At 46.8% G+C, this 13,902-nt stretch overlaps 2 protein-coding genes across 2 annotated transcripts in view; one reads left to right on the plus strand and one right to left on the minus strand.

The window, feature by feature from the left end:
- Positions 1 to 13,902, minus strand: part of LOC117055466 (GTPase IMAP family member 1-like) — a 24,268-nt gene continuing 10,366 nt past the window's right edge. Inside the window, exons 4-5 of the mRNA XM_033165001.1 lie at positions 2,757 to 2,794; positions 1 to 699 (exon numbers count right to left, since the gene is read on the minus strand). Of these exons, the coding sequence (XP_033020892.1) occupies positions 1 to 699; positions 2,757 to 2,794 (737 nt within the window). The remainder of the gene's footprint in view (positions 700 to 2,756; positions 2,795 to 13,902) is intronic.
- Positions 9,337 to 10,615, plus strand: LOC117056196 (GTPase IMAP family member 9-like). The gene is made up of 2 exons (XM_033166383.1): positions 9,337 to 9,404; positions 9,903 to 10,615. Exons 1-2 carry the CDS (start codon positions 9,395 to 9,397, stop codon positions 10,562 to 10,564), a joined length of 672 nt encoding a protein of 223 aa, XP_033022274.1. The 5' UTR covers positions 9,337 to 9,394; the 3' UTR covers positions 10,565 to 10,615.

Genomic DNA, 13,902 nt, shown 5'->3' on the forward strand with positions numbered 1-13,902 from the left:
CTAGTCACTAGCCTGGCTGTTGCTTTCTGGATTACCGGTAGTTGCGGTTTCCGAATCACCTTCAACTTTCTCCGGTGTCATCCTAGGATGGCCTTGATTCTTCTCTGCCATCTCCTCAATCATGGAGAGCAATTCCTCGGCTTGGGCAGCAAGCTTCTCTCCTGTTTCGTTGTTGTTGAAACTGCAAAACCGTCCGCCACACTGATCCCTCAGTTCCCGAAAGTTTTTGTTGTCACTGGAAGACATGTACTCTTCCAAGCTTTCATTCTGCAACCTTTCTTTGTGGCTGAAGACAACAACCATGCATTTCTTCTCGCTACTGTTGAATGTCTTCCTCACCCTCTGTACCACCTGGTGGTCTTCCTCTGTGAATCGGCCCACTGGGACGACCAGAACCAGAGCATGCGGACGGGGCCTGGAGAGACGTAGGCAGTGCTCGATCTCAGAAGAATTTTGGGCTCCATCAGAGTCAAAAATTGCGGGCGTGTCAATGACAACTACCCTCTTCCCCTTCCACTCTCTTATTCCTAACTGGCAAGACTTTGTAACTGGGGTAATTTCAAGCCTGGAGTCAAACCTCTTTTCCCCAAGGATGGTGTTCCCAGTCGCGCTTTTTCCAACCCCGGACTTCCCAACAATGACGATGCGAAGCTCAGGCTCCTCTGCTGAAACGGGATCAGTTGCTGCACCTGTTAATGTCTCTGGAAAGAGAAGAACAGAGCTGAGGAATCCTCAAGCTTCTCCTGGGGATCAACACTTAAACTTTGCACTGATTAGAGCCCTTGTAAGGCCTCACTTTCGCAATCTGAATTTCCTGAACTGCCCAAGCAGTTAACCACAGAACGGGATGCAGAAAGCTCAGCCTATCTCTTTATTACAGCGTGATACAGCTGCTAGTAATTTTAATGTTAAAGTTCTCTCTTTTGATCTGTTTGGTAGTACAGTGGTACCTCTGGTTACAGACGCTTCAGGTTACAGACTCCGCTAACCCAGAAATAGCGCTTCAGGTTAAGAACAGAAATCGTGCTCTGGCTGTGCAGAGGCAGTGAGAGGCCCCATTAAGCTAAAGTGGTGCTTCAGGTTAAGAACAGTTTCAGGTTAAGAATGGACCTGCAGAAAAAAAGGGGGGGGAAAAGAATGGACCTGCAGAATGAATTAAGTACATAACCCGAGGTACTACTGTATTTTATATATTTGGGCATAGATTCTGTTTGAATATTGGTCATGGACAGTAATAAAGAGACTGACTGGTTGACTGAATACAGGAATCGGATTTTGAACCGTGCAATTAATTCTTGCTGTTTTGAATTTCATTGCGTTATTCTCGTCCTTAGTAGGTGGTGCTATTCTGAATTATGTTTTTAGTGGGTTGGGGAAGGAGGCGCTGGGAATGAGTTTACAGAACCAAGAGAGCAGTGGCCCCAAAAGCCTGGGAACCACTGGCTTTGGGTTTAAAGCCTAAACCCAGGAATTTAAACTGTGCCTGGGAACGAACCTGATCAGTTGCTCTCTCCAACTTGTGCCTTTAATGTCTAATGTTTTACAGTTGTTTATGTGCTATAAGCCACCAAGAGTGGCTGGGGAAACCCTGCCAGATGGGTAGGGTATAAATAACGACGACTACTACTACTACTACTAGGGATGTGGGTGGCGCTGTGGGTTAAACCCCAGAGCCTAGGTAGGGCTTGCCAATCTGAAGGTCAGTGGTTTGAATCCCTGTGACAGGGTGAGCTCCCGTCACTCGGTCCCTGCTCCTGCCAACCTAGCAGTTTGAAAGCACGTCAAGTGCAAGTAGATAAATAGGTACCGCTCCGGCTGAAAGGTAAACGGCGTTTCCGTGCGCTGCTCTAGTTCTCCAGAAGTGGCTCAGTCATGCTGGCCACATGACCCGGAAGCTGTACGCTGGCTCCCTCGGCCAGTAAAGCGAGATGAGCACCGCAACCCCAGAGTCGTCCGCGACTGGACCTAATGGCCAGGGATCCCTTTACCTTTACTACTACAGTGGTACCTCGGGTTAAGAACTCAGGTTCTGGACCTGAAACTGTTCTTAACCTGAAGCACCACTTTAGCTAATGGGACCTCCCGCTGCCGCTGCACCGCCAGAGCACAATTTCTGTTCTGATCCTGAAACAAAAGTTCTTAACCTGAAGCGTTATTTCTGAGTTAGCGGAGTATGTAACCTGAAGCATATGTAACCCGATGTACCACTGTACTACTTATTTCGAAACAGTGCTCAATGTCCTTCCTTACAGTTCCCTCCAGGGCTGCTAGATGTCACTCTGAGACAGAACATGATTCTCACAGACTTCCCCCCCCCTTGTAGTCCTGTTTCCCAGGGTTCAACAGTGTTTTGCACATCGAGTGTGCGCTTACATATTGCCAAAATGGAGAGAAATGAGGGAGTGGGCTGGCATAAGAGGTAGATTTGGAAAGCATCTATTGTATGGGAAGAAAAAATTGCTATTTCATTAAAAACAAAAACAAAAGAATTCACAAAATAAAAAATTATTTCCAGTAGCACCTTAGAGACCAACTGAGTTTGTTCTTGGTATGAGCTTTCGTGTGCATGCACACTTCTTCAGATACACTGAAACAGAAGTCACCAGATCCTTAAATATAGTGAGGGAATGGAGAGGGGTATTACTCAGAAGGGGTTTGCTCTTCCAGCGCCCTCATAGTGACCCCTCCCTAGGGAACCCCACACTTTCCATATGACCTTCTGGAACTCTTGAGTTAACTCTTGAGGGAAAACTTACCCCACATCCTCCGAACGGAAGAGTAGCATTCTGTAAACCTAGAATTAGAGAAGAGAAGAAATTATGAGGAGAGGCCTTGCTTTTCACACTGTAAGATGTTAGACCGTTTAACATCTCACTGTGTACAGAACATGTTTATGTGCAAAGTATATCCTTCTGAATCTTAATAGGGAAATGTCATGTTAACATTTCATAATTCTCTTACAATATGCATCCAAAGCGATTGTGGCATATCTAGCAATTCCTAACATGGTTTCTGCCTGTGACGACAGTTGTAGCTCTGTCAGTAGAGCATGGGTCTCTTAATCTCAGGGTTGTGGGTTCAAGCCCCACATTGGACAAAAGATTCCTGCATGCAGGGGGCTGGACTAGATGACCCTCGGGGTCCCTTCCAACTATACGATTCTCTGTTTTTTTCTGAAGGTCTTCAGGCTTGAGAGGGCTCTCGTGCTCAAATCCTGCTTGTGGGCTTCACTTTGGAGCACCCAGTTGGCACTGTGAGAACCGAATGTGGGACTCCTTGGGCCACTGGCCTGATCCTGCGGGCTCTTCTCACGTTCTTAAGGCTGCAGGATGGCCCCCTTGCCATTCTGCCCCTTTACATCTATAGCAGTCTTTGGCCACCCTCCACTTGGTTCTGTCCCCCAGTGCCCTATTCTGCCCTATTCTGCCCAAAGCATAATTCACAATAGTGGTTTGCAATTAAGAATTAATTGCACATTTGTATGAAATCCAATTAAAACTATTCAGTTTAGCTAATTCAGCAAAAGGGATGAACTTGATCCAGTGATACCAGCTTTTCAAAGTCAGTCACTTGCACCTTCCCCCTGCTCCCCCCCTTTCCTCTTAGGGCCCCCTAAATAACCCCACCCACTATGAAAACTACTGATCGACACAAAGCCTCTGGAAGAGAGGTTTGGAGTTCAGTGTCTCCTGCCTAGAAGAACCAGGGACACCCCCCTGAACCCCTTGGGGGAAGATAAGCAAACAATGTGCTGCAGCATTTTGTGGCAGCTCCCCTTGTGTTTTGCTTCGCAGCAGAATACTAGAATCATAGAATCCTAGAGTTGGAAGAGACCCCAAGGGCCATCCAGTCCAACCCCCTGCCAAGCAGGAAACACCATTCAAGCATTCCTGACAGGTGGCTGTCAAGCCTCCGCTTAAAGACCTCCAAAGAAGGAGACTCCACCACACTCCTTGGCAGCAAATTCCACTGTTGGACAGCTCTCACTGTCTAAACTGGCTTGGATCTGGAGGAGGAGGTCAGCAGGGAGCAGAAGGATCCTGTGGCTTCAAACCACTCAGTCGGGCTCCAGAAGGGCAAGTCTGCTCATTGTAATTCCATCTGTATCTTTTTAGTTATTTTGGTCAGGTATTTTCAGCATCGCCTGTACAAATCCACTCTCCCATAGCAAAGTTTATGAAAAGGAATTAAACACCTTCTTACCATTGTTTGGCCATCTCTGCTAAGGGAATCTTTCTCCTGCGTCTCTCTCTCTCTCTCTCTCTCTCTCTCTCTCTCTCTCTCTCTCTCTCTGGGCTGTGAACTGTGCGGAGATAAATGCTTTCTAGTTTCACTTTCAAGAGCAGCCTTGAATCCAGTGACCTTCCTGTCAGATCTGCAGGCAGCTGTCTCTATGCCCTTGCAGGCAGCTGTAATCCAGCCTCCCAGTTGAAGGTCATTCCAGATTCTCTGTTGTTCTGAAGACCAAGAACAGCCCAGGACAGCCCGGAAGCTACCCCGTTCTCCTCAGCTGTTTGGGTGCCTGTTGGACCCCAAAGTGCAGGCTTCACTGCCAGCAGGAACCTTTTTTAAAAAAAGTAATTGCTGTGGTGCATCCCAGGTCTCTCTCCATCTGAGCTGAAAGCATACTTAGTGGCAGCACCCCCCCCCCCCGGAGAATAAGACCCACAGGCAGCACTGCCGGGGTGTTGTGTTGCAGCTGGGCAAGGAAAGGGGTGGGAGATCCTCTCTCAGGCCCCCCCTCCTTTCATCACTCATGCAAAATCATGCTGCAAGTCTGCTACCTGCTTTCCACCTCTAGAGGTGCAAACCTTTCCAGAAATCATATCCAGCCTATTCATCATGCATGGGGAGCATTCAGTATTTTGGGCAGCGTGATTCATAGACTATTCACTGAAATGTTGTTCTGTGCATTCCAGTCTCTGAGAGGGAAGAGACTCCAGGAATGCCCAGGAATGAGGGTCAATGGAGACCACGAGTCTTGAGGGGCTCACAGCAATAACCTGCCCCCCCCCAACAGATCCTGCCTCCCCGTTAGCTTTCCAGGAAAGCCCTAAGTCAGTTTTGGGTCCAGCACAGAGCAAGACAGATCTCTGTGTCTCTTGCTTCCAGCATCAGCCGAGCTCTGACACCTGAATCTCCCATACACAGCCTCCCCACTCACCTGGGTGACGTGGGGTCCAGCCAGGTAAGGTGGGAAAAGGCCCATCCATTTGTCTCTATGGCAACAGAGCCACCTCTTCTCAGGTGATAAGAGCGGTAATTTTTTGGGGGTGGTGGTGGGGGTGATATAATTTTAAATTCATTTTTTAAACATTTTCATAATAATCTGCATATCCAACAGTTACATTGTCTAAGAATTATAGATACAGGTAGGTAGCCGTGTTGGTCTGCCGTAGTCAAAACAAAATAAAAAATTCCTTCCAGTATCACCTTAGAGACAGTTATTGCTATGAGCTTTCGTGTGGTATCTGAAGAAGTGTGCGTGCACCTGAAAGCTCATACCAAGAACAAACTTAGTTGGTCTCTACGGTGCTACTGGAAGGAATTTTTTTCTATTATTGTTTCATAAATTGACTTCCCACCCAGCCTTCTATTGTGTTTCCCCACAAGCCTTTCCTACTGCATTATATCTTTAAGAATAAATAAATAAATAAATAAATAAATAAATAAATAAATAAATAAATAAATGTGAATTTCAAAAGTTCACAAGAGGATACATACTTTCCAGGTACACATCCATTTCACATTCCACTTCCCCTCCCCTCCTCCATGGTTCTCCATGGTTGGTTGGGTTTGGGGAAAGCGAAAGTGATCTGCCATGGGCCATTTCTGAGAATTCACATGGTTAGAAAGAACCGGAAACCAAAAGTCAGGAAGGGTGTGTTGTTTTCCTGGCTGTCCATTTCCTTCTTTCATTTGAGTGACCTTTCAATGCAAAACAGGGTACTAATGGTTTTAACTGGGTTAATTTTAAACTGTTTTGTATCTGTGGTATGCTGGTTTGTTGGTTTATTTTGGGATCAGGGAAAGCGAAAGTGATCTGCCATGGGCCATTTCTGAGAATTCACATGGTTAGAAAGAACCGGAAACCAAAGTCAGGAAGGGTGTGTTGTTTTCCTGGCTGTCCATTTCCATCTTTTGCTTGAGTGGCTTTTCATTGCAGAACAGGGTACTAATCTCTCTGCTCTTTGCAAAACAGCTCAGCAAAGATTCCCATGTTTTATGTTTCATTTATGCTGTAAGAACATAAGAACGTATGAAGAGCCCTCCTGGATCAGGCCAGCGGCCCATCAAGTCACAGAATCATAGAACGGAAGAGTTGGAAGGGTCCCGAGGGTCATCTAGTCCAACCCCCTGCAATGCAGCTGTCCTATATGGGGATCGAACCTGCAACCTTGGCATTATCAGCACCAAGCTCTGACCAACGGAGCTACCCAGTCCGGCATCCTGTTCTCACAGTGGCCAGCCAGAAGCCCCCAAGGGAAGCCTGCAAGCAGGAGCTGAGTTCAAGAACAACTCTCCCCTCCTCCTGTAGCTTCCAGCAACTGGAATTCAGAAACATCGTTGCCTCCGACTTTGGCTAACTCCAACTGTGCAGAAACATTATTTCACATGCACATCTCTGCAGTGAAACATATGCGCTGTGAAGGCAACAAGTGTGTGTTGGTAAACGTATCTGGCATACAGGTATATTCATCAGGGTGGCATTGATGATGATGATGATGATGAAACACATAATATAAATACGAACCAAAACCAATAATCCCCCTTGCACAACACATGTAAAAACATTCTGGATGTCAATCCCCCAAAGGCCTTGTTGGAGAGGAGCCTGGCACCTAAAGATGCACAATGAAGGTGCCAGGTGAGCCTCCCTGGGGAGAGCATTGCCCCAAAAGGAAGCCACTGTAGAAAAGGCCCCGTTCTAGTGTTGCCACCCACTGCACCCCTTGAGGAGGAGGCACACAAAGAAGGATATCTCACATACAGGTGGGGTTGGCCACATATCTTTTTCCAAGACACACTCAGGAGCCTTCTATCAATTCCCCACCGGGCTTTTCCAGGCTAAACATCCCCAACCTCATCAGCTGTTCCTCCCAAGCCTTGGTCTCCAGACCCTTGATCATCTCTGTCACCTTCCTCTGTCCACCTTCCAGCTTGTCAATATCCTTCTTAAATTGTGGTGCCCAGATCTGGACACAGTATTCCAGGTGTGGTCTGGCATCTTGAATGGAATGGCATCCCGGTAGCAACTGGCTTTCTTCTGTTCGGAGGTGATGGTCAATCAGTTCCTTCCTTAGCAGACCACAAGCTTCACATGAGTCCACAGTGTGATGCAGCAACAAAAAAGGCTAATGCTATTCCAGGCTGTCTCCACTGGTCTAGTGTCCCGATCAAGGGCAGTAATGCGTCTATGGCACATGGTCTGACTCTGTATAAGGCTCCCTCCTATGCCTCTGAATACCCCATTACATCTTGCTTGTGAGCTTCCTGTCATGGTATTTTGTTTCCAGAGCCATTAGGCTGCTGGACTATGATAGACCCCTTTTGCCTGATCCACCAGCCGGGCTCTTTTGATGCTAGGGTGTTCTCCTGGACGACTCTGGGGTTGTAGCGCTCATCTCGCTTTACTGGCTGAGGGAGCCGGCGTACAGCTTCCGGGTCATGTGGCCAGCATGACTAAGCCGCTTCTGGCGAACCAGAGCAGTGCACGGAAATGCCCTTTACCTTCCCGCCGGAGCGGTACCTATTGATCTACTTGCACTTTGACGTTCTTTCAAACTGCTGGGTTGGCAGGAGCAGGGACTGAGCAACGGGAGCTCACCCCGTCGTGGGGATTCGAACCGCCGACCTTCTGATCGGCAAGCCCTAGGCTCTGTGGTTTAACCCACAGTGCCTCCCGCGTTCTCCTTTTACGGATGTGTAATTGGATGAATCAGCTGAGAAGAAAACACTTTCACTTTCCACTGCTGAGCATATGTCAAACCTTCAGCTATTAATGCATATTCCAAACCTGCGTCAGACTCAGAGGCTGCCAGAAGTTGCAGAGAGAAACAGCCAGAACAGGAAGACCTCCCGGCTGAGAAAACTGCCCAGCAGAAGTCAAGGAAGTGAAAACACCCCGCTGTTCTGGTGGAATTAAGCAGAGGTGGGGATCCCTCCTGCAGGAGGAAATTAAGGGCGGGAAAATATTTTGCAAATGCCACAACGTGCCTTCTGCACTTGGGTTTTGTAGGGGCAGTTGGTGGTTGGAGGCAAAGTCTGCCCTCCTGTGTGATGCTCTAAAAGGAAGGGGAAAGGAGGGCACAATCCATGGAAAGGATCCAACCCCCATTTTGGAGGTGTGCGAAGGAGAGGTCTGGTGGCAAAGGCTTCCACAAACGCCCTACCTCCAAAAAGGAGACTGCACCACCTTGTGATGGAGTCTATTCCACCATCAAGCAGCTCTTGCCTTCACAAAGTTCCTCCTAAGACTTAGTCAGAATCCCCCTTTTTGTAAATCAAGTCCACTGCTTTGGGTCCTGCCCTCTGGAGCAATAGAAAACAAGTTCGCTCCCTCTTCGGTGTGACATTAAAGTGCAGGTGTGTGGGCTCTGGCTACAAACAACTACGATATCTTTTAGAAGACATCTGAAGGCAGCCCTTAGGGAAGTTTTAATGCTTGGTGTTTTATTCTGTTTTTAATATTCTGTTGAGAGCCACCCAGAGTGGCAGGGAAAATTCAGCTAGGTGGGTGGAGTATAAATAAATTATTATTATTATTATTATTATTATTATTATTATTATTATTATTATTATTTACCTGTAAGGTGGAAAGTCCTGGCTCTGATTTTCGGGCACCTCCTCCTCCTCCTCTGTTCATTGTTCTGCTGTTGCAAAATAGCACAATTAAGAAACACAGAAAATCAGCCTGCCAAGTTGTAGAAGGGGCATTCTCAGGTGAAATCATTCGGTTTGGAGTTTGATTTGTAGCCACGTTTACCCAGAACTGAGCTTATCTGCAAACGCTCTTGCCTTGTACAACAAGTAGGAATGGGAGGACCTCTAAGTTCTGGTTCTTCCAGTTTCTACGGTTCCCTTTTGGACTTGGACCCCTCACAAGGAGTTCATTTTTCCACTGGAGCCAAGGTAGAAGGCCTGCAACTTTTATCTTTTTGAACCTTGCTTCCTGCTCCAAGTTTCTTAGCTTCCAGTCTTGGGCATCAGAGAGGACCTGTTTACGTATTCCCCAAACTTTGTTTTTGGCCAAGGAGTCCAGTAGCAGGAAAGTCTCTGGAGAGAAACTGAGAGCCCCCCAGGAGTTCTGCAAATGACTTTTGGTGTTTTTAATGCAGGATTTCTGGACTGCTGTGAACTCTGAGTGGCGATTTGTCTTTCTGTGACAGGCAGCATGGCCAAAGGTGAGTCTTTTCCTGATATTGACCATCCTCAGGTAGCAAAACAAATGCTGCATGCTTTGCTTATGACTTCAAGGTGGCCACAAACAGGTCTTCTCCTTGGATCATGCTGAGGGTAGAAACTGTGGTCAGGGTGCCCACTGGAAGGATACACCCTGACACATTTTCTGTGCACCCTCAGCTGGCAAGAGAAATAGGGGTGGGGAATGTCCCTTGCAGAATTGGAAGGGAACCCAAGGGTCCTCTAGTCCAACCCCCTGCAACGCAGGAATGGTAACTACAGCACCCGTGGCACATGACTAGCCAACCTCTGCTTAGAAACCTCCATGGAAGGTAAGTCCACCTTCCAAGGGCATCCATTTCACTGTCAAGCAGCTCTTGGCACCAGAAAGTTCTTCCTGACATTTAATCAGAATCTCCTTTCTTGTAAAAAATATTAGGTAACTAATAAGTAGCACACCTGTGAAACATTTGTAAGCCTTATTACTATCTCTTATTTAGCCAGAACAGAAGAAGAATTGAGAATTCTGCTCGTTGGCAAAACCGGATGCGGGAAAAGCGCAACGGGAAACACTATCCTGGGGGCTGAGAAATTTAAAAGCACATGTTCTTCTGATTCAACAACCAAGGACTGCCAAAGAAGAGAAGCCACTGTAGATGGCAGGACAATTGTTGTTGTGGACACACCTGGGTTCTTTGATACAACAACTAAGAAACACTTTACGCGAGAAGAGCTGAAGAAGTGCGTTGGTATGGTCTATCCTGGACTCCACGCTATCCTTGTTGTGATAAAAGTGGGCATGATCAGAAAGGAGGACCAGGAAACATTTCAGCAAGTGAAAAGCCTCTTCAAGGGTGAAGGAAAGAAGCATCTGATTCTTTTATTCACCTATAAAGATGAGTTAGACAGGAATGGTTCAACCATAGAGAAGTTCTTAGAAGGCGCTCAGGGGCACCTGAAGGATCTGATTGAGATGTCCAAAAGACGATTGATTGCTTTTAATAATGTGGCTGATAGAGAAGAAAAGGAGATTCAGGTGAAGGAGCTCATTGAGATGATTGATGGCTTGGTGGAACTCAATGGCAGTACACCAATGTACACCGCAGAACAATTTGCAAAGGACAGCTCTTGGTGGAGTTGGCTTAAGTCTTGGTGGAGTTAAGGCTTAAGTTATTGTAAGTTTTAGTCTGCTGCAAATGGATTTATTATGCACAGGGCCAATTCTGAATGTTTTCACAGAAGTATCTTTCAGTGTCTCTGAAGAAGTGTGCATGCACACAAAAGCTCATACCAGTAACAAACTGGTGTCTAAGGTGCTACTGGAAGGAATTTTCTTATTTTGTTTCGACTACGGCAGACCAACACAGCTACCTACCTGTACCTGTATCTAAATGAGTTTTTGGTTAACAACAGCTAGTTTGCTTCATTGAATGAGGTAATGAGAAATGTTTCTATGCATATGATTGGAGGAAATTTTAATGCTTTGTGTAATAAACCTATAAGTAACCCCCCGGCCTTTGGGTGGGGTTCAGTCTTTGTGGAACTGATCCTGCTGAACCTATTGCTTGGAAAGTAATAAAATCGTTGGACTCATCTCCTCCTGGCTCCTGAATTTTATTGGCAAGACCCAGGAACTACAGTGCTACCTCTGGTTGCACGCGGGATCCGTTCCAGAGCTCTGGTCAGATCCCGAGGAATTCACAACTGGAAGTGCTGCTTCTGTACATGTGCGCGGTGTGTAGAGCGTTTCTGCGCATGTGCGCGTGGCAAAACCCGGAAAAACACTTCCAGCTTTGCCGCGTACGTATCCTGAAGCAGGTGAATGTAAGTAGAGGTACCACTGTACAGGCTGTTTACCTGCAACAATGTGAGCAAATATTTTCTTCTGAAAGTGTAGCCCAGAGTAAAAAGTTTGAGAACCACTGCAATAGACCTGCTTCTATCTTCCTGACAGCCCCTGCCTGCTCTGGTCCCCTCACCCAAAAACCTATGGCAATCTGGGTCCGTCTCAGCCTGACTTGACCACAGCCCATTGAGCACGGGATGCCTGCCCGCAGGGACTTGCCCAGAAAAACAAAGAATCATAGAATGGCAGAGTTGGAAGGGACCCCGAGGGCCATCTAGTCCAACCCCCTATTAACACAGGAATCTTCTCCCCAGTGTGGGGCTTGAACCCATGTCCCGGAGCTATCCTAGTAAGCCCTCGTCTTGCTCTGTACTGGACCCAAACAGGGGGAGCAAGATTTCTTGGGGTGCTCATACTGCAGACCCCTCCGTCTCATGCTCAGTTTGTATTTATTTGTGACTGGAACCACATATCCTTAACGCAGCAGAGTCTCCAATCGCCTCTGAATGCCAATGTTTGGGAATCACGGGTGAGGAGAGTTACACTCAGCTCCTGCTTGTGGGCTGCCCAGAAGAGGCTTCTGGTTGCCCACCGTGGGGCAGGATGCTGGACTAGGTGGGTCCCTGGCCGGACCCAAATATTGGGCTCTTACATAGTGGCTCCTAGATCCTGTTCATCACTTCTAGGGCGAGAGGGTGGTTCCTGTGCTTTCAGCAGTGCAAATGTGGAAATCTCAGAAGGTGCAGGGCTGAGAAAAGCAGAACTTGTGGAAATAATCCCCCCCTTTTGAACTCACACACAAACACACAAGGGTCTTCCTCCCCCCAGGGCCATATTCTCCACCCCCATCGTCCAGCCCGGACACTGAGGTCCAGCTCCCAGGCCCTCCTGGCAGTTCCCTCCCTGCGAGAAGTGAGGTTACAGGGAACCAGGCAGAGGGCCTTCTCGGTGGTGGCGCCCGCCCTGTGGAACGCCCTCCCATCAGATGTCAAGGAAATAAACAACTATCTGACTTTTAGAAGACAGCCGAAGGCAGCCCTCTTTAGGGGCGTTTTTAAGGATTGATGTTTTATCTTGTTTTTAATATTCTGCCCAGAGTGGCTGGAGAAACTCAGTCAGATGGGTGGGGTGTAAATAAATTATTATTATTATTATTATTATTATTATTATTATTATTATTATTATTATATTCTACTCTCTTCTAGGCTTCTTTGGTTTGGTAAATAGGTTTGTTGCAGAGTCAGGTGAATCCGCACCACTGCAAGAGGGAGAAAAACTGAGCACGGCTTTTAAGCCACGGAGGTTGAGAGGAACACAGGAAGTTCCTTTTGGGTGGGGCAAGAAGAAAGCCAGCTGTGATTCCAAATTGCAAAGCCAGCCGTCTTGGGAAATCAACTTGACATGGTCAGAGCATTTTCAAGAAAGGCAGAGAGCACCTTTCACAGATAGCACCCCCCTCTCTGCATAACCCCCCCGTCCCCAATGGTGCTTTTCAGGTCATGTTTTTAAGTATTGGGTGCATTATTTCCAGCTTCCTTGGGGGTTTTCCCAGGTAGGGAGAAGACCCCTCCAGTTGGGATCTCTGGGAGAGTGGGCAGAGAGGGGCCACCGACCGTTTTGGATCAGGCGGTACATTTTGAATTTGAAGAGTGTGTGGTGGGAAGCGGGTACACATTTTGCTGCCTAACTTTCTTTCTAGGAGAGCTGGAGACTTACTTTCTAATAAAATGAAAGCTCAGATTCTGGAGCTCTTTCCTGGGGGAACCCAGGAAGTCCTTCACAGGCACCACGATGCTTGCAATATATATACACTGATATTTATATTTTAATACACTGCTATAACTATGAATACACCTTTTTTATAACACTGTTTCCCCACCTCTCACGCCTCCCTCTACCTCCCACCACTGTCCACCTTATCACTTAAATATTCATTCCAGATCTCTTCATGTTTATCCATTCTTATTTTGCAACGACGTGCAATTTGTTCTTATGTAGCTAATCTGTCCATATTATCGATCCATGTGCTCAATGGAATCTTTTTACAGCTCTTCCAATTCATCAAAACAAGTTTTTTTGCTTCTAATATAGCACAGTACATCCAATTTTTTTGACCCCCTGAAATCTCCCACGTTTCCGGAATATAAGTTAGAATTAAATTCAGTTCCCCTAAATAACAATTCCTTTTTATCACTCTTGCTATAAATACCCTCACCTCGCACCAAAATGATCTTATCATCGGGCAATTAATCAACATATGTACTAAATTTGCCTTTTTAATCCCACATCTCCAGCAGTTGTCTGCACTTGTTATTTTCTTCTGGTATAGTTTTGCTGGAGTCCAGTGGACTCTAAATATTATGTTCTGTTGAGTAAGTCTTAGTCTTAAATCCATAGAGGCTATTTCTGCTGATTTTATATTTGATTCCCATATATCATGTTATCTGTACCCCTAACTCTTCACTCCATTTTTGTCTATCATGTTGTTGTTGTTCAGTCGTTCAGTCGTGTCCGACTCTTGGTGACCCCATGGACCAGAGCACGCCAGGCACGCCTATCCTTCACTGCCTCCCGCAGTTTGGCCAAACTCAGGCTAGTCGCTTCGAGAACACTGTCCCACCATCTCCTCCTCTGTTGTCCCCTTCTCCTTGTGC

Source organism: Lacerta agilis, chromosome 12 (assembly GCF_009819535.1).
Source record: "Lacerta agilis isolate rLacAgi1 chromosome 12, rLacAgi1.pri, whole genome shotgun sequence".
Taxonomy (NCBI): Eukaryota; Metazoa; Chordata; class Lepidosauria; order Squamata; family Lacertidae; genus Lacerta; species Lacerta agilis.